We start from the raw sequence: 23,028 nt of genomic DNA on the forward strand, positions 1-23,028 counted from the left end.
TGTGTCATATGATCTCTTTAATTTCCTTAAATCTTTTATGATTTCACCAATAGAAACAGTGAACATTTTGATAGATAACTACGAAAGGTCATGTTTCCTACTCTTAAGGTATAGCTACTAATTATTTTGCGACAAGGCCTGCTTCTGGAAGAACTGGTGTCAAGCACATTTGTGCCATTCCTTCACAAAATGCAGAACAGCAACAAGCAGACTGTTTCAAGTTTCACAAACTATGTTTTCAACTGGCATGATAGTCAGTTTCTTGATATACAAAAAAGAGGTCACCTAACCTTATCTGTAAAGGAGAGGAAAAAGACAGCGCAAAATCCAACTGCAGTTTTATTTCATCTCTGTTCAAGAGTCCCCCTCAAATCACAACTGCAGTCCCTCCCAACATTATCCAAAAATAGTTCAGGAGACTCCTCACTTTTTTTCCTATGCCAACGTTATCTTCCCTCCCTTTGGGAGCCAAATGCAGAAAAAGTTCTGTTTGGCATGCTAACTCCAAGTTAGCTATAAACAAACATTGCCAGATCTCTGTTTTGTCCTGTTGGGGTTTCAATTTAAAAATTAAAAAAAAATGCTCCTCTTGCTATTCAATAAGCTTCTTGGCTTTGAAGAAATGACGCAGATAGAAGACCTGCCAGGTAGCCAATCCAATGAGGCAGAACATGGAGAAAATGCTGAAGTATAATACTCGAATGTTGGTAGACTCTGAAACAAAGAAAGAAAGTCTATTACTCAAAAAGATACCATGGTACCCTACAACCCTAACAACAACAACAACAAATTTATGTATACCCCGCCACCATCTACCGGAGGGACTCGGGGCATCTCATAAGCACTCAAGGTGCAAACACGCAAAACACAAAAAGTGGAAGACAAAACACAAAGCAATAACAACTAACATAAACATCATAACCCCCTCTCCCCTTTAAGATCAGTAAAATGCAACAATAGCTGCAGAACAAAACAAACTGCAATCAATATCAGTCTCATAAACCTTTAATGACTTCAATCTCACAAACAGTATAGTATAATATTATTGTTATTATTATGTAATATCTCTTCGCCTAAAGCACTGACATGAAAATAAGCACCAAAATGATTGGATGCAAAGGTAACACAATTCTCTGAGTGCTTCACATAAAGGTGAATCTAAAAAGGACTCACAAATGGTATTAACACATGCTCACTTAAAAATGATGCAAGCAGTGTCAAAAAGGACTCCAGTGATCAGAGTCTATGATGTTTTGAACATTTACTTGGACCCTTGGAAACAGGGCAGAATATATTTTAAATATTGTGTAAAATTTCTCCATGGTGACATTTTCATATTTCAGCTGCCTCGCTCAGGTATTCTGAAAGCTTTCTGAAAGCAGTGTGTGTCTGTGTGTCACACTCTACAAAGATTACTTTAATATCAAAGTGGGAGTCCTTGGTGGTGCAAAAGGTTAAACCCTTGTGTCAGCAGGACTGCTGACCGATAGGTCAGCAGTTGGAATCCGACGAGAGCGGGCTGAGCTCCCTCTGTCACTCCAGCTCCCCATGTGGGGACATGACAGAAGTCTCCGACAAAGATGCTAAAAACATCAACAATCTGGGCATTCCGTGGGCAACGTCCTTGTAGATGGCCAATTCTCTCACACACCAGAAGCGACTTGCAGTTTCTCAAGTCGCCTCTGACATGAAAAAAATTAATAGTTATTTAATTTAAGACTATTCCACCTATATTATCTAAAACACAAAATGTACACACTCTTAAGAAGTCAACATGAACATGAATTGTGTGGATAAAATGAAAATAGCGAGATTAATATGAGAGTGCACAGAAAGGATTAACTCATCTACAGCAGATAGGTGGTAAAAGGCTTACTGGAGAAAGGCCCTCCAGAAGTTGTTTATCTGTAATGCCCATGAGCCTTGGTTAGGATAGACAATGGCAAAAGATAACGGGAATTGCAGGCCAACAATATATGGTTGGTCAAATGTTGACCACCACTTCTTCATCAGCAACACAGCACCAAATCATTTCATAATACCTTATTTATGGTGGTGGAATCTTTTTAAATCTTTACAGCAACTTTACAAGTTGATAATTCATCTATACATAGGTGGACCTCTTGGAACCACCTTTCATCTGGAAATCTATGTCATTGTGATAGACCACACAGATCCAGAAGGCAATCATACTCAGCCATGAGGAATCGGCTATAATGATGTGGTGGACTGGACAGCCTGATTTAAATTATCAGCCAACTATGCTGATATCACCCAAGTATGCCACATAACAACATATGTTAGACGTACACATATACTTACCATTTGTATCTCGCATCTCTTCCTCTCGCTTCTTCATATAGGCAAAGTCATTGACAATAGATTCTGAAAGATCTTCTAGTCTTCGCAGCTCCAGCTCCAATGGCTTCAACTTCTCAACTTTAGCAATCTGATCAAGGAAGAAATGTAGGTCAAATTAAGATACCAAAGTTGAAAGGTCATGAATTGCCTTTACCTTTCACACATACTGGTATATAACATAAAACACAATGTGCATATATGACATTAGCTACAGATACACACACACACACATATAATAGAAATGTGTGACTAATGTAGGTTTGGGTTGAAATATTAAAAGTTTTCACTATTAAGAGTCTTCTATGGGTCTATGATCAAACTAGTGAAAGCCTTGCCACAAGGAGGCACTCTAAGCCTTATTCCCATTAAAACATTTCTTTTATTGGAGAACTTTTCAGCACTTAGGTAATGAGCATATAAATACTGTGGCTAATAGAATTACTGACCACCCTTCCAAAGATAAATATTCCTCCCTTTGCTTAAAGCAGTGGTTCTCAACCTGTAGATCCCCAGGTGTTTTGGCCTTCACCCTCCAGAAATTCTAATACCTGGTAAACTGGTATGGATTTCTGGGAGTTGTAGGCCAAAACACCTGGGGACCCACAGGTTGAGAACCACTGGCCTAAAGATTTTTGAATTCATCTCATTTTTTAGGTTTGGCATGACTGAAAAACAAGACTGTGCGCCCAACACTAAAGGGCAGAGCCCTGACTCTAAAATCAGCTTATTTTTTCCACTGACTAGCTTGTCATTGATATTAGATAGCCTTTTTCATTGGCTGGGTTCCCCTATGTACAACACTATTCTACTACTGCATTACACAGCCCTCTCATATTCTTTCTGATTTGTATATTTTAACATTATTATAAAACAATGTAAGTACTGGTAGTTGTATTAAAATAACACAGGACTTTTAAAAATGTGTAAGTAAGGACCTTTTCCCCTTCTTATTTTGACTATTTTCAGAGGGAGAATTTTGCAGGAGCCCAAAATGTTTGGAAATGAGAATGCTTCAGTTGCCATCTTAAACTTCCCCCTTCAGAATGTGGTCTAACCAATCAAGATCATACCAGGAAGGTCATGATGCCATAGTACTACCAAGCTAATCTGATTTGGCTGTGTGACATCAGCTGAAAAAAAATGACGCTGATAATTTCCCTTCAGTCTAAATGGATTGTACAACGTAAATGGGCCAAAGCTCTCATTTTGACACGAAGCAGAATTCTACTGGATATTTTAAAGTGATTTCCATTTGGCTGAGATCACATCACAAAATAAGGAACACATGACTAGGAAAACATTAAACATTAAATGCATACAGCCCTTTTCTTGACTTTGCAGAATTCTCGGAAATCCTATTTTAAATCCACCCCACAAAAATCTTTAAATGCAAACATCAAGTACTTGCTGCACTTCTAATAGTTTGAAGTATTTTCAACAACAGGAAACATGTTCTTGTCCATAACCAAGCAAGTCTTTCCTCCTATTTTCTGAGGTATGAAGCTCTAGCTCAATGGTTCTCAACCTGTGGGTCCCCAGGAGTTTTAGCCTATAACTGTTAGGATTTCTGGGAGTTGAAGGCCAAAACATCTGGGGACCCACAGGTTGAGAACCACTACAGCTGTACACAAGAGTGCGGTCATCACCTCACTGTGGCTGGTCTCAGCAGGATGACCCGTCTACTGCTGTAAACTGCAGTATCTTGACAAGCTTGGCGTAACTGTCTGATGTATGCCAAAGATAGTTTCTTTTGAAGTCTCTTAACTTGTGTGTACACTACTGAATCAATTAATTAGATTAAATTAATCAAGAATGTGTTCATAATTAAAAGGACAACAAATGCTTTAAGAACATCCTTTTTAGTGCACATATTTGTTCTTACACACATCCATATCATCATTAAAAGACAAGGAAACAGAACAGTTCTTGGTTTTAAGACTGAAATGAGTTTATATAGTTAAAGTCCACCAAAGCTCTTATTCCAACAAAGAAAGCGATCTTATAGATGAAGAGCACAATCTTTTAAATCTCTAACTCGGAGATTCCACTGAGTTCAACTGGGCTAATTCTCAGGTAAATTAAGTGTTTGCCCTAGCTAAACACCCACATCATTTTATTACAATAACTTGGGTAATAAGTTTTTAGCACTCAGAAGGAAAATACTTATCATCAGTTCAAGCAACTTACACAAACTTGTTATTTTAGGACAGCTTGTGAGAAAGAAAACAAATAAAAGAACTCAAAGCAGTAACAACTGTACTGAAGAGGGAGGTGTGACAGATTTTTGCCACACTTGTCAGAAGTAAGAAGTGAATCCTGTTTTGAAAATTGACAATTGATGGCAGGCCTTGGGTTAGGTAGGACTTTATTTCCAAAATAGTGATAAGAATGACTCAATATAATGGAACTTACTTCTGAATAAAGTTAAATAGGATTTTATTGTGGAGTTTTAGCATTTATTCTTCCAAGCTGTATACCAGTTATCCCAGAATAGGAGATACCTTGTCCTGAGTTGTATACAGCAACACCATAAGGAGAAGGGCAACATTTCTCTACTTCTCTCCTTTGTCAGCTACAACAAACATAATGTATGGGATGAATATTTTTTTCTCTTCACTTGTGAACCATACCCATGAATGTATTGTATTCACTTTTCAATTTAGAGAAAACTTGATGGTTTCTGATTATTTACTTCAGTTAACATTTTAATAGTCCTTAACAAAATAAATATATATTAGTCTATCACTCACAGAATAAGTGTAACAGACCAGAAAAACCACATGAGAGGAACAGAATTATTTGAGGAACAGTAGTCATTCAGATTCAGAACCTCCAGCTTCAAACTGTAAGTTGGTTTAAAGAACATTTCTCAACGCATTTAGTGGGAGAGCATGACTGAACACAATAGGTCTTGCATAGTGTAGGACGCGTTGAACAGAACTCATAATATAATAGCACAAAGGACAGTGTTGCAACAATCAGTCTGTGCTGCAAGGCCACAAGGGGACAATGAAAGCTCAGCAGTTGTGAACATAATAGCATCCTTGAATGATGGAAGGACACCCCACCCCTCCATCCCAACAGGGGGCATAGAGGGAGAGAAAAAGGGGGCAGGCACAGTCGGTTGGAAACTACTCGAAAGCATGGGGCAACAAGAAGACTAAGGGACAGGAAACTAGCAAATTAACAACTGTAGACCAATCACTCATGTAAAGCGTGATGTACACAGATAATACTACATTATAAATAATGGTGATAACAGGGTTAATCAGCCTTTTTAGTAAGACCCCCTGCATTTTAGTTCTAAAGGTTAGGAGTAGGTTCAAGAAAGCAATCTACCCTAACTTTAATCAACCAAAATCTGATAGTTTTAAAAATAAGATGAAGAAACAAAAAGGTAAATATTCTACAAGGAAAAAGAAAAAATATTGTGAATGTGGAAATACCTTTTGCACAAATGGTAATCTAAAAAGATCTGCAGAACTCCTCCAGATATCAGCCAGTAGCTCCACTTTGCCCTCACGCCTTAACACAATAGTTCTCAACCTGTGGGTCCCCAGATCTCTTGGCCTTCAACTCCTAGAAATCCTAACAGCTGGTAAACTGGCTGGCATGTCTGGGAGTTATAAGCCAAAACACCTGGGGATCCACATGTTGAAAACCACTGCCTTAACATAATGTGTACTCTAACAAGTCTGTTAGTGTGACTTAACAGTCTGTCCAGGAAGAGCCTATCCCAAAAGAAACACCATCTCCATCTGCTCCCCTTCCATGGCAGCGTAATGCAAAAGAGCAATCACTAACATCACTATTTTCTTGTCCATGCATTCAAAAATATGTTGCCAGATGTGGCAATACAGTAGACAAAGTAAAGGGGGGGGGGGGGTCGTCAGTGTTTCTTTTAGGTTTTCCTGGGATGGACAAAGATCTAGCCTTTCATCTCCCTGCTCCATTTTTGAGTGCCTGCTTAGGGAAATGGTAGTGGCCAAGGGCCTGTGGTGAAAGTATTTTTGTTTCACCATGAAATGGATCCAAGAAGTCCCGTGTCAAACCTCAACTTTTACCTCCAATAGCTCGTATTCACAGCTCATACCGAAACCCAAAATTTAGGCCCTAAAACCTGGCTTCAACTTATACGTGAGGTTGACTTCTATACGAGTGTGTATGGCAGGTCTACTCTTGTTGGAATTAAAATTGGATTTACCCCATGGTAACAACTAATGCAACCTTGATTAAATTAGATTTTATGTCAGATGCTTCGTAGAGTTGTGACAAAGGAATCTTCCCATACTTGGAGTCTAATGTTTTAAAAATTGCCTAACATTTGCAGCCATGTCTTTAAATACACGATTCACTATTTAAGTAGGCACACAGGCTATTTTAATATAAAATGTTCTAACATAAAATGCATAGGCCTTTTGGATTTGTCACAGCTAGTAAACTCACTGCCAAGCAAGAGATTCTTCCCACCTCCTCACCACAATGAATTCAGCCAAATTTAATAACCCCACTAAGAGAGAAGTCTACTCTATGAAGCAGGCAGGCTATTAAATTGGCTAGGAAAAGCAAAATCACACCGTGAGCCATAAGGCCACACACAACATCACGGGCGACAGGAAGAGAATTAGAGCCACAAACAGCAAAGGCAGTGCTGTACCTCCTCGTAGTTCTTTGCTTCTACTCCATGCTTCATAGTCAAGGTCACGAGCTGGTCTGGCATCCGCCCTGTTCCTGGAAATGGAATGAAAGGATTCATTGTATGCAATGCTCAGGCTGCCAGGAAATTCCTACTCCCCTCCATCCCATTCAGGAGGGATTTGCAGCTCTGTTCTCATAGAAGCCTATGAATAGCAAATGCAGCAGCTCCTTTATGCCTAAAATTACAGAAATAATCTGCATATAGGATGAAGAACTTCCAAAAGTAATGAGATCAAACTGCAAGTAAGCACATGAAGCATGCAGAACACAAGGCACTCCAGCTTTCTGAGCTTTGTTCCTCCTCTTCATAATAAGGAAACACACAGAACATAGAGCCAGACAAGTTGGAGGGAGCTAAATAGCTATCCCTAGCTAAATGAAAAAGCTAGTATAGCTGTTTTTAGGTCCTGTCTTTGGGAAATGGTGAAATATAAATTTAATAAACAAACATATAAACAAACCCAAAGTTGTATATTGGACTGAACAAATAAAAATAATCAGAAATCATGCTTCTAGGACTGCAGGTCACCTAGATAAATACAGGATCATTTGGAGTACGACAGTCACATTGCTACCAAAATTTTCCCCCTTCCTCCAGTCTATTTCCCCCTCATTCAGATTCTTTCTTCGCGGCCTCTGATTGCAATTAACCTGGGACATGTATACATATTTCTCAAGCAGCCAGACTGGCTTAGTGGGTGTAACTATGAGGTTTAATTTCAGCTGACTTGTTTTTGGATTTGTCTGATTGGTTATGCCAGATATTAGCAACCAATCCCAGGAACTATCAAGAAGGATGAAATTATAGAGTTGGTAGGCTCTTTCCTGAAAAAATCTTTGAAATATAAGTTAGAGAGAGATTTTATGCAAGTTTACTCGGAAGCAGGTCCCATTGAGTCTAATGGGGCTTACTACTATTATATACAGTACTTATGTTAGAATAAAAGCTACTAAAACTCTTGTCTCCCAATGCCACATATGCATGGATATGGCTATATACATCATTTTGGGCAAGAAAATTAATAGGTTGCCTTTTTTGGAGGTAGGTTGGTTCTCTAGTCTTCGACTTTCAGAAGAGAAAAGAGCTATGGTCTTTTAGGAACGTTTTGTACCCTAAGGTTATGTCAACATATTTTTATTTATTACTTCAATTCCAGATGAGCTGTGTTGATACCTTTCACTTTTTAACATTATTAATCTGATTTTAAGAGGAGACTCATAAAAAGGTAAATATGTCAAATGGAAGCTTTATGGCACAGAAATAGCAAGTTTTTAAAAAGTAAACTGTTTCTCTTGGAAGTCTCCAGAACCAGCAATTCACCTTCTAAATTAGGTGTTGGCAACATCATGGAGACTGGGAGGAAATTCTCCCAAGGTCCCTTGTGGGCCATATTGCCCAACATATAAAATATCTTTTTTTCCCCTGTCAACATTTCAAAAGGGACTCCAACACATACATATTTTGAAGTGGTGAAATCTCTATGACTGGTGGTAACTGATGTGGGTGGTTCTGCACATTTTTGTGTGGGTCTCTTATTGTGTGGTTTTAAAAATCATGCAAATTCTTGAACAATTGGAGGGCTAGGGGACTTTGGGGGAATAAGCCATGTCCACCCATATTCTGAATAGATCTCGGGGGTTCCTTTACTGGTGAACATAAAGGATCTCATTTTTCAAAACTATACATTGATTTCTGTCCATTGGCTTAGTTATGGTTTTAGGTAGCATTTTGGCAGTCCACATTGCCCGCTGGGGGTCCCAAATCAAGAAATTTACCCCTGAATCCCTTGGGGGAGATAGGGTGTTCTACAAATAAATAAATTATTGTTGTTAGACCCATTGGTGAGGTTAGGAGTTAACTTAAACAAGAGTAGGATATAATAAAAAGATACAGTAGGAGACCTATTCTATCAGAACATTAGTTATTCTAATTTTTACAAATGAAAATCATAGATAATGCACCCACTGTGGGGGTAAACTGCACAAAAATGCAAATTTGGCTTCTATTTAGTAAAAAGGATCCAAGGTGGACAAATGTGAAATGTGTGGGGTCAATTTTCATCCATGTCGTGGGCCAAACCACCCGAAGATGGGCACAAGGTACTTTGGTTTTCATTTTTGTTTATTTATTAATATATTGGGGAATGTACTTGCCAACTTCAGCAATTTTTTAAAAAGATAAACATTTTCCCTGACATACCCTCATGCAATTGACAGTGCAGGATTATTGGAGTTTGCAAAAGTCTAGGTGTCTGCATATAGCTTGTTTTGCATTGTAAGATGAGATTTTCCCCCTGCTAAAAATAATATGGGTAGGAGGCTAGACAGCTAACCAACATACTCACTTCACCCTGCAAAGAACCCTTCAGGGTTCCACCTCTTTTATGGAAAAGCTAAACCATTAGCAGTACAGCTCTGACTTATTTTGGAGGGGGAGGGGGAATAAATGAGTACGTAGGTTGCCATAAAAAAGAAAAACAGTTGTATATGTTGATCTCCTGACAGCCAGGGAGGCGTAGTGGTTTGAATCTTGGGCTAGGACTCTAGGACAGGACTTCTTAAAACTTTTTTCAATTCATGAGCCCTTTCTATAAGACCACAAGTATATAAAATAGGTATACAAATCAAAGTTTTAAAAAATATTGGATGACTGAATCCATGAATGTGGAGAGCCAACTGTACCACAGCAATAACAATGAGTGCATGTCTAAGTTCCAAATAAATGGTGTAGTAAAGTGGTGTCCCATATACAAAAGGACAAGGTTGGGGTTTGCTTTTTGGAGAGAGATATATTCATTCAAGCTGCAGATGGTTGAACTTGTGGATATGGAGGGCCCACCCTATTCCAAGCCAAGCTCTGCAGAAATATTAGGGCCCCTTCCACATAGCTGAAGGGCCCCAAGATGTGGATTGGGGGGGGGGGAGAAATGCCTGGAGAGGCATGTAGGGTCCCGTCCCCCCCGCCACCCTCATTTTGTCATTCCACACATTTCCCTTTCCTGCTCCATTATGAGGCTGGTTTAAGAAGCTCTGCTCAAGGATACCAGCATTCAAATCTCTGCTCGTCCACAGAAGCCACTGGATGTCCTGGAAAAGCCACACTCACTCAGCTTGGCAAGCCTCTTCTAAGTAAATCTTACCAAAAACCTCTATGCTAGTGTGTGCTATAAATCAGAGATTACAAGGTATGTAAAAGCAACAAAAATCCACATCCTGGTATGATGGAATACAACCAGCAGACAAATGTACTTGGGGAGGGAGGAGAAAGGGGATCTCCTTATTCCCTCTGATCCACCCCTTTATCTGTCAAGAACAACCACATGAGAAGTCTTTATATAATGAACTCTGGCTTTATGTAATGAACACTAACCCTTTCCCCCTTAACCTGGAAATATTTATTTTAGGCCCACTTCACAGATAGGTGGCAGCAAAGCACTGCAAAAGAAAGACATGGAATGGGTAGGGAGAGAAATTGCATTCTTCATGGGATAGGATGAACTACTTCTATTAGCACAAAATATTACAAGCATTTTTCATAACGGCAATATATTTTATTCGTATATGTTTTGCTCTGAATGAGCAGTTGCATAACTTCAGAATAAATGTAAATATTAAATAGCAGCAAATAGCAGCAGCTTTGGGTCTCTGGGCTAAGATGGCAGACATTTATCAGAAAAAAACATTTTGTCAATGTGTTGTCGAAGGCTTTTACGGTTGGAATCATGGGAAATATCTGTGGAATGTCCCATGTCTGGATGCTCCACAGAGATATAAACCCCACTTGCCTAGTTTCCAACAGACCTCACAACTTCTGAGAATGGCTGCAATAGACGTGGGCAAAACGTCAGGCGAGAGTGGCCTCACAACAAGCACCACTCAATGCCATCACCATCATAAAAACATTCAACAAGTACATTAAAAGACATTAAAAACTGTTAATTAAAACACGCCAATTAAAATCCAAATCCAAGTCCGGGTCAATACATTGTCACGAGTTGCTTAAGTCTTCTTCTCACTTGCTGCTATTCAATGGTTAAATGCTTGGTCCCATTGCCAAGTCTTGAGTATCCTTCTAAAAGACAAGAGGGAGGTGGCCAATCTGATGTCCCTGGGAAGAGAGTTCCACAGATGGAGGGCCACCACTGAGAAGGCCCTGTCCCTCATCCCCACCAATTGCATTTGCGATGGCGGTGGGATTGAGAGCAGGGCCTCTCCAGATGATCTTAAACTTCGTAATGGTTCGTGATGCTTCTGGAATATGTCCATACAGCCTGGAAAACTCACAACAACCCAACATTTGGTCAGTTATGAGGCTAAACTCACAGCAAACATAATAGTGGAAATCATATGGAAAACAATATAGATTTTCAACACCTGATAGATAAGTATCAATCATGAATTATCCAAAAGGACATCAAAAGACTGAACCCACAGAAATTCATATTGTGAACTAGAAACATATCCCGCTCTACTTCTATGATTCTATATCTAATTGCATAAAGTTAAAAACAACCAGATTCACAATAAAACTATATATAAGTAAACAAAAATAAAAACTCACAATGGGTCTTTTCCACTTTAAAGGGAGAACACTCTACGCACTACAATGTTCTTGCCTCAACAAGATATTTACCACAATTGCAATATATCTACTTTAAAACTAGAAAAGGCGCTTTACAGGACAGATAGTTTGCACAATATTTCTGACACAAATCCTGCACATAATCAATCTAAAATTAATATGCCATTGACATCAAAATGGCCAAAACTGCAGATCATGCAGCATCCACTTCTAAATTTGTTCCTTTGACCCACAAGACTAAGACCAAATAACAAATATACACATCATGATAAGCATATGCTACAGCTACACTATATATACAGGTCTTTCCAATCCTAAAGAGAAAACCAGAAAGAGTGGGTAAGTGGAACACTGGGCACTGCTCATCAAAAGCTATGACTGCCTTCAAATGGCAGTGCCTGACAGCACATGCCCCTGCTCGCAAACATCTACCCTTCACTTGTCTGTAGGATAGGAGCATTTTTGCTGGTTTCTAAAAGTGCTCCGTACAACTTTGGGAAATGACACCCATCAGCAGGCACTCCCACTATTTGGTTTCCTCCATTCCATTAGGCATCTTTATCAAGAAAGAATGGATGAAATGTTGGGTGTCTCTTACCAATTTCATACTGAACATCTTCAAAAAGTGACACCAATCTGGAGTTTCCCGGAGGAATGAAAAGATCAAGAATGGGAAACACCAACTGGAACAACCACTCTTTTCTCTTGGCTATGGACTACATGTCAAAGATGTAGCCCAGTGTTGAGGCACGACTTTCCCCTCCACAGTATGGACATGCTATAAGCTAACCATTTTTTATTTGGCCATAAAACTACCCCAAATGAATAAACTTCTGAACACCAGTTTCTGTGCTTGCCTGGAATCTGGACTTTCTCTCTCTCACACACACATACACAGGAGCAGATGGTTCTAGAAGACCAACTATCAAGTCTAAAGCACACCCAACTCTCCAAAGATCTCACTAAAATCTCCCCATATCTTGATGGCTACATAATAATTACTGCTTATTGTCTCAGTGACAACAGTACGTGTCTATTGCAATTTCAAGTAAGATATAAACCAGAGGGTGAATCAGGAATTTGAGTGTGAAATAATGTGGCTTTGAACATTTGCTTGCTATTAAAGAAGAAAATCATGGGATTTTTTATCCTATAGAGAGCTTTGCCAGACAATCTGGACTGAAGGACATGGGGCTACATTTAAGACAAATGAGTTAAAATTTCATCAAACAAAACACATTATCTCTTCCTTCCATGCTTCAGTTTGTGACAAGAACAGCAAGAATACCTGCAGAGAATTGCGTAGGCAATGACCTGAAGTCAAAGAGCAAAGTGAGTGGCGCAAGGCAAGAGTTTTGTGATAGCAATAAACCACTTATTACAAGGATCTCCTCAAGTCTTGCAAATCAGCTCTTCCCTCTGCTAAACTCTCTGCGCAAAAAGCTGTTCCTTTCGCTTCCTCTTCCCCATTTTTGTGGCTAATTGCATAAGAAAACTCAGTTGTTCAGAGACCCAACGGCCAACTTGTCTGTTACACTGACTTTCACTTCTCAGGGGAATATAACCCTGCATCTATGATTGCTACAGCATCCAAAATCGTCAGTGATAATCACATCAAGGACAGCTGATGCTACCAAGAACTCGAGCAAAAAACTTTATGATTATTTACTTAATGGCATTTATATGTACAAAACATTCCACAACAGGACACTGTGCTAAATACCATGACAGGACACTGGTAAATACTTTAATGTTTTTTAAATGTGCATCTCATGTTACTAGTTCCACACTCATATAGATGTAAAAAATTATTATAGCTGAAGCCATGGAGGGGAACCAACACTAGCTGCTTTGATTGCTTATACTGATGATTGATAGGATCTATTTTTAATTTTGTCACTATTTAGTGTATTGCATTATTAGCAGTATTAATTGGAGAAATGGAAGACACATTGAGACATATAAAACTTCTTATGATTCTCTCACTTAACGTTATGGGCTAATAAAACAGGAGGCACATGATCTGGGATTTCTAGCAGGATAGTGAGAAGCAAAGCCTTAGGTCACATTAAAACTTCTGTAAGATGAATACCCTCTATTCAACCTTAGTCAGACCACACCTGGAATAGTGTGTCCAATTCTGGGCACTGAAACTTAAGGGAGTTGTTGACAAGCTGGAATATGTCCAGAGGAGGGCAACTAAAATGATCATGGTTCTGGAGAACAAGCCCTATGAGAAGTGGCTTAAAGAGCTGGGAATGTTTAGCCTGAAGAAGAGAAGGCTGAGAGGAGACAATATGTGAGCGGAAGTCATAGGGAGGAGGGAGTAAGCTTGTTTTCTGCTGCCCTAGAGACTAGGACATGGAATAATGGCTTCAAACTACAGGAAAGGAGATTCCACCTGAACATTAGGAAGAACTTCCTAACTGTGAGAGCTGTTCAGCAGTGGAACTCTTTGCCTCGGAGTGTGGTGGAGGCTCCTTCTTTGGAGGCTTTTAAACAGAGGCTGGATGGCCATTTGTTGGGGGTGGTTTGAATGAGATTTTCCTGCTTCTTGGCAGGGGGTTGGACTGGATGGCCCATGAGGTCTCTTCCAACTCTATGATTCTATGCCGATTTATGATCAGAAGCAGTAAGAAAATACCCAAAGGTATATAAACTATTTGCCCTGAACTTCAACACATAAAGCACAGACACCAGAAAAAAAGAAGAGGCAAATGCGTCACTCCTAAAGGAAATGTAAGCTCTATGACTTGTTAGGCAACTGTACCCAAGATCTAGGTTCATAATCGACGTCTTGCACACTTCCTCTTCATCTTGTAGTGCAAAACGACATTGCAACCATGACATGCCTCTACCACCAAAATGTTAGCTATGGATTTATAAAAAGACAGATTTTCCATTTTCTCCACTGCTTTATCAGAGGAACAAACTATGAATGGGAATGGGGAGAACAAACATTAGTCCCAGTTCTGATGTAATAGACAGACTGCAAAAAAAAAAAAAAGAAAAAAAGAAAAAGAAAAAGATGCCACATGTACAGCACGATCAGTATAAACACTGTGGTATTCTACTTGCACATATAGGAAGAAACTGGAGTTGATTGTAAAACTAAAGTACTTTCCTTATCAATTTATGTTTTCCAGTTGTGAACAGGTTGAAAGCAGTTCCACATCCTGCCAGTTTTAGATATGTGATGGTAAGATCTGAGAACTCTGGGACTCTATGCTTAAACACTAAGGAGTGCACATCTGTCTGATGTGGGAGCCAGAAGAGGACTCTTACTTGTAATGACTCATGAGAGTTAGGACGCAGCCATAATTCCCTTTTCGTTAGCCTATTCTTTCTCAAGTTTCATTCCAAATTTTAAACTGCATATTTCTCCAGACTTTTCTGAATTCTCATTCAAACTCAAGAACTTCTGGGAAGTAATTATTTATTGGCTTATTATGCAATTTTGCCATTATTTTTTGTAAGCCGCTTAGAGTCCCCGTCCCCAGAGGGAGAAAAGCAGTATATAAATACTGTAAATAAATAAATAAATAAAATATTGGCTTCATCAGTAATTTTAGCAACTGACAATTCTTAATTTTTGTTTCAGTAAAGAATTGGAAGACAATGTTTTCATACCTTTGGGTATGGCTGGAATCACTGGGTTGTTGTAGATTTTTCGGGCTATAGAACATGGCCAAATAGCCCAAAAAACCTACAACAACCCAATTGGAAGACATTCCTGTTTGCCAAAGAAAAGTTATTTTTTAAAATGTACTGCACATAGAGGGAATGAAAAGAAGGGGAAAACATGCAAAAGGTATCCCAAAGGGTTGCTCACACTCACCTACAGGGAGTTTGCTCTCAAAGCAGGCCTCAAACATATCATAGTCTTCTGTGGTGAAAGCAAATTTGCCTTTAACAGCATCCTCCTTGGAATAGAGAATGTGCCCAGATGAGTCAGTAATCTGTAGAAAAATGAAGAAAATGAGAGAAAATCATGTTTATAAACAAGTCCTATGAGAGCTATCTGGGTTTAACTTGCTCTCTTCATATCTGAAGAAATTATTGTCATCATGATTTTATTATTGGTGAATTAGGTTATCAAAATAAATTATACTTCCTTAGATTCATTATCTGAATAATTTAGTGAAACTGGGAGATAGCCTCTCTCAAAATACATAAAAGAGAACCAGTTCACTAAAAAGACTGAGTTATAGATTACATTACCAAGCAATAATTGTAAAAATGAACACAATTACAAAAGCTTTAAAATGACTTCTGAAAGCTTATTAAAAGTCAATTCAGGTATTGCTAAATACAGTGAACAGATAAGAATATTCTCAAATCTGGCCCCTAATGGCACCAGATCCTATCTGTTCTGGGAAGCTAAGCAGAGTCAGCCCTGGTTAGTACTTGGATGGGAGAAGACCAACGAACATCAGGTCTTGGTATTTCAGAGGAAGGAACTAGCAAAACTATCTTTGGGTATTCCTTTCCTAAGAAAATCTTTGAAATTCATGGAATTAACAAAAGTCAATAGATGATTTGAAGAGAAAAAAAAAACACACATACATAAATCATGCACTGAAACGGTTCTCATTCAGATGCTACACTAATTCCTTCCCATAAGTATATTGGTCCATGTCTACTTTTCCCTTCTTCTGGCACCAGATGATAGTTGCCTACACACAGCCAGGCACGTTGCCCATCAAACTAAGTCCATGTAGGGCAAACAGCTTAAAAGGCAGCCTACACACTAGCGGGGGTGCACCCAGCTTGAATGATGTGCCACAGTGCTCTACATTATGCACAGTAACATCATCATGTTCACATTCATAGATCTGCCTGCCAGGCTGCTACTTTGAACAATAAACACCCACATATCACTGATTCAGTGGGAAGATATCTATTAAAAAACCTCCTCTGCGCAGTCAATTGGCACACTAGATACATTCTTCCGGAACATAAAAGTTAACTGTATTTTCTTTCTCTGAAAAAAATTAAGTATTGTGTCATCACTAATAAGTAGAAACCCTAAACCAGACAATGAAAATGCCTGTGTGTATTGCTGTTGGAAAACAATCTTGGAATTTTTATATCAGGTGAACACGTGTGCCCTTGCAAAACAAATAACCTGGCTGTCCACCTGGTATTAAAAAACAATTAAAGACATGATAGCAACACATATTTCTAATACAGTGTACCCTGTTGCACCTTCGTGACCTTCTGGAGGACATGAAAACCTAACACATGATTTGCAATGAAGCTAAAACTTTATTGATCCACAGTCAAATGCAGTCTTATGGCCCTTCCACACAGCCATATAATCCAGAATATCAAGGAAGAAAACCTCACAGTATCTGCTTTGATCTGGGTTATCTGAGTCCACATTGCCATATATTCCAGTTCAAAGCAAATAATGTGGGATTTATTCAGCTGTGTGGAAGAAGCCTAAGAAAGAAGGAAACAAATGGGGCAGGAGTGGGGATGCTATTTTGGTAAAAGGCCACAAATGTGTCTGGGACATCTGTATCTCACAGTGGCATTGTGTAAGTTGAATCTACCTCATCTTCTCTCTCCCCTCCCAACCCAAATCAGGCTCCATGAAGGAAAACTCATTGGATGCTGGACAAGCGCCTACACCGGATCCCCCTATTTCTCATTATGTATATGCAAGTATAGGTATTACAAATCTTTAAAAATCCAAAATCCAAAAAAACCCTCTGGTTCCAAGCACTTCAGATAAGCAAGACCCAAACCTGTATAGGGTTTCAGAGTCAGACAAAACAATCCAGAATGGCTAGGCAGCAATAATATAATACAAACTATTCAGAAATGTTTACAGGTTTTTGTTTTGTTTTTTCGTGTAAGGAGTGACTTGAGAAACTGCAAGTCGACTCTGGTGTGAGAGAATTGGCCGTCTGCAAGGACATTGCCCAGGGGACACCAGGATGTTTTACCATCCTGTTGGGAGGCTTCTCTCGTGTCCCCACATGAAGCTGGAGCTAACAGATAGGAGCTCACCCTGTTCCCCAGATTTGAACCGCCGACCTTTTGGTCAGCCATCCTGCCAGCACAAGGGTATAACCCATTGCGCCACCGGGGGCTCCTCAACTCCAACTTATAACAACCTTACTACAGGGGATTCTTGGCAAGATTTATTCTGAGGATGGCTGCTTTACACCAGTGGTTCCCAACCTATTTTTTGACCAGGGACCACTCTTCAACATTAGTACCAAAAGGGTTACAAATCAGTTTTTCATCAACTTTAGATTGTCAACAGTAGGCTGTTAGGAATTGTGGGAGTTGAAATCCAAAACACCTGGAGGGCTGAAGTTTGCCCATGCCTGAGGTAGATGGTACTAAAGGTTTCTACTTTCTAAAATAAACAGAATATTAAAGACTATGTACAGGGTACATAGGCAAAAACATGTGTACTTAACCTTTCATTCTTTCTACCTTTAAAATTACAGCTTAAGAACTTAAACTAATTATATGATCCACTGCAGATGAAAAATTGATTTAAACAGAAAATCATGAGCCTGGAGATTCTGGGCACCTCATTTTAAGAAAGATATAGATGAATTGGAGTGAGTTCAGAGAAGGGCAATGAGAATGTTTTGTTCTTCATATGAGATGTTAAAGGAACCGGTTATGTTCAACTTGGTGAAGAGAAAACATTATACGGCTCTGGCCCAGCGTACCTGTCTGAATGTATCTCCTTCTATGACCCACCTCGGAGTTTAAGATCTTCTGGGGAGGCCCTGCTCTCGGCCCCGCCTCTATCACAAGTGAGGCTGGTAGGGACGAGAGACAGGGCCTTCTCAGTGGTGGCCCCTCGCCTGTGGAATTCACTCCCCGGGGAAATTAGGTCATCAACATCCCTCCTCTCCTTCAAAAGGAAGCTGAAAACACGGATATGGGACCAGGCCTTTGGGTAATCTGGCAGACTGACAAGGTAATGACAACCAGAATTTGGAAAGGACTATGGTAATGCTGAATGGACTTACGGATTTTAGAACTTGGTGAACGTTGGCCACTATATTGGCTTTTTAGTTGTTATTGTATTAATTGAATGTTTTAACTATTGTGGTTATTGCTGTTATGTATTTTATCTGTTGAATTGTTGGCATCGAATTGTGCCGGTTGTAAGCCGCCCTGAGTCCCCCCTATGGGGTTGAGAAGGGCGGGGTAGAAGCGTCCGAAATAAATAAATATATTATTCCACTCTTTAAATATTTCAACAAAGGAAGCAGGCCCGTTTTCTGCTATCTTAGAGTGCATGACCAAGTCTTATAGTTTGAAGTTATCCTATAATACATTTGGATTGAATGCTAGAAGGAACTTCTTGACAGTAAGAGCAGTTCAGCACTGCAATCAATTGCCTAGAGAGGTGATGGAATCTCCTTTCTGGATGCCTTCAAAGTAGCCTGGAAAGCTATCTGCTCGAGATCCTGCACAGAGCAGGCGATTGGAGCCAATGGTCCAGAGCAAATTTTCTCAAACTGTGATCCTCCAGATGTTTTAGCTTCCACAATTCTTAACAGCTGGTAAGCTGACTTAACACCTGGAGGAGCACAATTTGAGAAACAGTGGTCCAGAGAGCTTTTCTAATTACATGATTGTATGAAACCAATTCCCAACTCATCATTTGCTCAATTTGAATCTCTTTTTGCTTTAGGAAGAAATTCCAAGGGGACTGTTAGAAAGGGAAAAGGCACTTAATGTGACAGTAATGTACCCCAAATGGAAGTGGCTCCACAAATGTCAGTGTTCAACTAGAAAACAACTTGCTACTTGTACTGTAAGGATCCCGACCCCTTAACGGAAGGCTTGGTTCCATTTATACATAGAACATCACAATTCAAATCTCTTAGCCCAGATATTCACTAGGGAGAACCAGTCACCATGTTTCTAGTCTCCATTTCATTGTTACTATGAAAGCAAACAGATATGAAGTACCCAACATGCTATTTACAAAAGTTAGTAAAGATCAATACTAGTATGTCACATCTACTGATGACATAACAGAGCAAACCTTTCTGATGCTTCTCAGCAGGGGGTTGGACTGGATGGCCCATGAGGTCTCTTCCAATTCTATGATGCTATTTCCTTGCATAGAGCACCTACCAGTCTCTTCTCCTTTGCTGACCTACCTGGAAAACCCACAACTACTAACTAGAAATCAAAATAACCAAGCTCTGTGACTCTACACAGCCATGCCATCCTATCAAGAAAAATGAGCAACACAATTTGTCTTGTTATCTTGCTCCTCAAATTATGTCCTTCTGTAGTATTATGTGCACAATAAAAATATACATTATGCATTCTGGCCCCTAGTATTTAGGCTTGTCATACTTGGTCAAAATCTAGGCGAAAGACTACTCAGGTAAAATCTAAAATACAAACATGTGCAGGGCTACTCCAGCATAAATCCCAGCAAGTTCAAATAATTTAACCTAAGAACGACTTAGTTTAACCTAAGAAGGCTTTGTTGCACAACATTATTCCAACAGCTACACGTCACTCTAACTGTTGTATCGCAAACAGCTGCTCCCTCCTCCCCCATGCTGTAGCCATACTGTGTGATACTCAAAGATTTCATGAGTGGGGAATCCTCTTCTTAAACAATTAGGACCAATCTAAACATTAGAAATAATAAATTAATAATGCAGAGACCAATCTGAAGGACTTCTTCCATGTCCATAGTGACTGAATACATCTTACTTAATGCTGGAACACCAGAACACATTATTGGGTGCTGCTTAGTAAGGGAACACACACCTTGTGAATGATGCAATGTGGGACAAGTTGAACTATGTGGTGCACAAAGTAGGACTGCCAGAAGTTCCCCACACACTACTATTATTTAATTAATCTCCTCCACTACTGCAATCCTCTTTCCTTGTGTGTCATGTCCTTAGATTATAAGCCTGAGGGCAAGAAAGTGATTTTTTCTTGTTCTTTTTCTTGCAAAGCACCATGTGCAGTTATGGCAATAGTAATAATAGTAGTAGAAATCATATTGATGATAATACAGTAGATGCTCAATTAACCCGAACTCAATTAACCCGAACTCAATTAACTGAACTCTCATGTTGGGGAGATAGGGCGGAATATAAATAAACTTTTGTAATTATTATCTCAAGCAACTGGCAATCTTTAAAACTTAAATTGCATACTGCACTCACAAAGCTGTTTTTCAAATACAGTAAAACAGTGTTACAATAAGTCTGTCTTTTTATTTGCTTTTAATTACTATATTTAAATATTAATATGCAAATGAAAGGAAAAGAAATGTAGTTTATCTGAGTGTGAACTCAGATAACCCAACTCAAAGCTGAGCTACTAAACTTGCTGACTGAAAGGTCGCCCAGTCTGTGTATGTGTTTTGCATGTGTATATTTGTGTGTATATATTTGTGTGGTTGTGCGTAAATACACATGTAGTTATGTTGGAGCCCACAGTGGCGCAGTGGGTTAAACAGCTGAGCTACTAAACTTGCTGATTGAAAGGTCGCAGGTTCGAATCCGGAGAGTGGCATGCGCTCCCGCTGTCAGCCCCTAGCAATTCGAAAACATGCAAATGTGAGTAGATCAACAGGTACCTCTCTGACGGGAAAGTAATGGTGCTACATGCAGTCATGCCGGCCATGGAGGTATCGATGGACAACGCTGGCTCTTTGGCTTAGAAATGGAGATGAGCACCAACCCGCAGAGTTGGACACGACTGGACTTAATGTCAGTGGAACAATGTGGTTATGTGCATGCGTTGTAATATATATTTTATATTTTGGCTTTTTCAGTCTCTTCTGCTGCGTTTTTCAGTGTTTCTATGAGCGATGGTTACTTGTTGGCCTCATAGGTGTATTGTGTCCAAATTTGGTGTCAATTTGCCCAAGTTTTTGAGTAATGTTAATCCCACAAATGAACATTACATTTTTATTTATATAGATGATAAAAGGGGACTGAGGCCCCTTCCACACAGCTAAATGCAATTGCTGTTTTAATGTTTTATTGTAATATGAATTATGATGTTTTATTGACTGTATGTGATATTATGGTTGGAAACCGGTCTGAGTCCCTCAAGAGAGGTGAGAAGGTTGGCATATAAAACTTTTAAATAAATAAATAAATAAAATCCCACATTACCTGTAGGTTTTTTCGGGCTATAGGGCCATGTTCTAGAGGCATTTCTCCTGACGTTTCGCCTGCATCTATGGCAAGCATCCTCAGAGGTAGTGAGGTGAACTGGTGCTTTGAACTGGTTTATCTGAGTCCACAGTGTTCAAAGCAGGTAATGTGTTCAATATTCCAGTTCAAAGCACCAGTTCACCTCACTACCTCTGAGGATGCTTGCCATAGATGCAGGCGAAACGTCAGGAGAAATGCCTCTAGAACATGGCCCTATAGCCCGAAAAAACCTACAAGAACCCAGTTCAAAGCAGATGTTGTGGGATCTTCTGCCTTGATATTCTGGCTTACATGACTGTGTGGAAGGGCCCTGAAAGTTTCCTGTCGGGAACATCTGAACAAGTGGAAAACCTGTTGCAGGGAAAGAGAGGAGGCATACACATATACTAAACAACCATTCTCCCTCTCTCACACACACGCAGGCACTCCAATACAGAGCTGGGCCTCTGTCCTCCTCCCGCCTTTCACCCGCTAGAAGAGGCAAAGGATTGGCTGACGTGTCCCAAAGGAAAGGGGAAGGGCCTGGGAAGAAGGCACGGCGTGGTGTCTTCGGGGCCGAGAGGCCTCCACACGCCCTCCGAGGCCCAACCGCCTGAGCCCTCAACCAAAGAGAGGCCTCTCTCCTTCCTTTCTTCCCTCTCTCCCTCCCGCCCCATGGTCTCTCTTTCTCTCCGCACCTTGAGGTTGGCGGAAGGCCCGCTGGAAGAGCCCGGCGGGGAGGCGACCTCGTACTCGCCGGTGACCAGCGTGTCCCGGTGGATCTCCTCCCGCAGGCATTTGCGGGCCTTGCCGGGCAAGTGGAAGGAGAGGGGCCGGGCGGGGCTGGGCAGCAGGACCAAGAGGGCCAGGGCGAGCGAGGCCGGCAGCAGCATGGCGGCGGAGGAGGAGGAGAAAGTGGAGGATGGCTCGGCGGAAACTAGGCCGAGATCTCTGCCTCCGCCCGCCCCCCTCCCAACCCGGCGCCGGTCACGTGACGCGCCCGCGCGCTTTGCCTGGCGGAAGCAGCCGGAAGCCTGGATTCAAAGCAGCCCCCGAGCGCGCGGGCACCCCGCCCCGGGGGGGGGGGGGGGGGGGGGGCGGGGAGCAGGAGGATGAGGATGAGGGGCCTCCTCCAGTCTGAGGACCTCGCTTGACTACGGGCGGGCCCCTAAACAAACAAAAAAGCCCACCTATGTCAGACTACACAGGGAAGCCACTGAA

The 23,028-nt window shown here is 40.4% G+C and overlaps 1 protein-coding gene across 1 annotated transcript; it reads right to left on the minus strand.

The window, feature by feature from the left end:
- Positions 1-326: 326 nt before the first annotated feature.
- TMED10 (transmembrane p24 trafficking protein 10) lies at positions 327-22,789 on the minus strand. The gene is made up of 5 exons (XM_060758349.2): positions 22,506-22,789; positions 15,480-15,600; positions 7,019-7,092; positions 2,323-2,449; positions 327-714 (listed from the first exon to the last, which is right to left on the minus strand). The coding sequence occupies exons 1-5, from the start codon at positions 22,698-22,700 to the stop codon at positions 593-595; spliced, it is 639 nt and encodes a 212-aa protein (XP_060614332.1). The 5' UTR covers positions 22,701-22,789; the 3' UTR covers positions 327-592.
- Positions 22,790-23,028: the final 239 nt, after the last annotated feature.

This window comes from Anolis sagrei, chromosome 1 (genome assembly GCF_037176765.1).
Source record: "Anolis sagrei isolate rAnoSag1 chromosome 1, rAnoSag1.mat, whole genome shotgun sequence".
NCBI lineage: Eukaryota > Metazoa > Chordata > Lepidosauria > Squamata > Dactyloidae > Anolis > Anolis sagrei.

Excerpts from the sequence above, each read along its gene's own strand:
- TMED10 (XM_060758349.2), bottom strand. The coding sequence starts at position 22,700 with ATGCTGCTGCCGGCCTCGCTCGCCCTGGCCCTCTTGGTCCTGCTGCCC. Across the intron at positions 15,601-22,505 it reads GGCCTTCCGCCAACCTCAAG|ATTACTGACTCATCTGGGCA; the intron begins GTGCGGAGAGAA and ends ATTTTTCTACAG. Across the intron at positions 2,450-7,018 it reads AAGCAAAGAACTACGAGGAG|ATTGCTAAAGTTGAGAAGTT; the intron begins GTACAGCACTGC and ends TTCCTTGATCAG.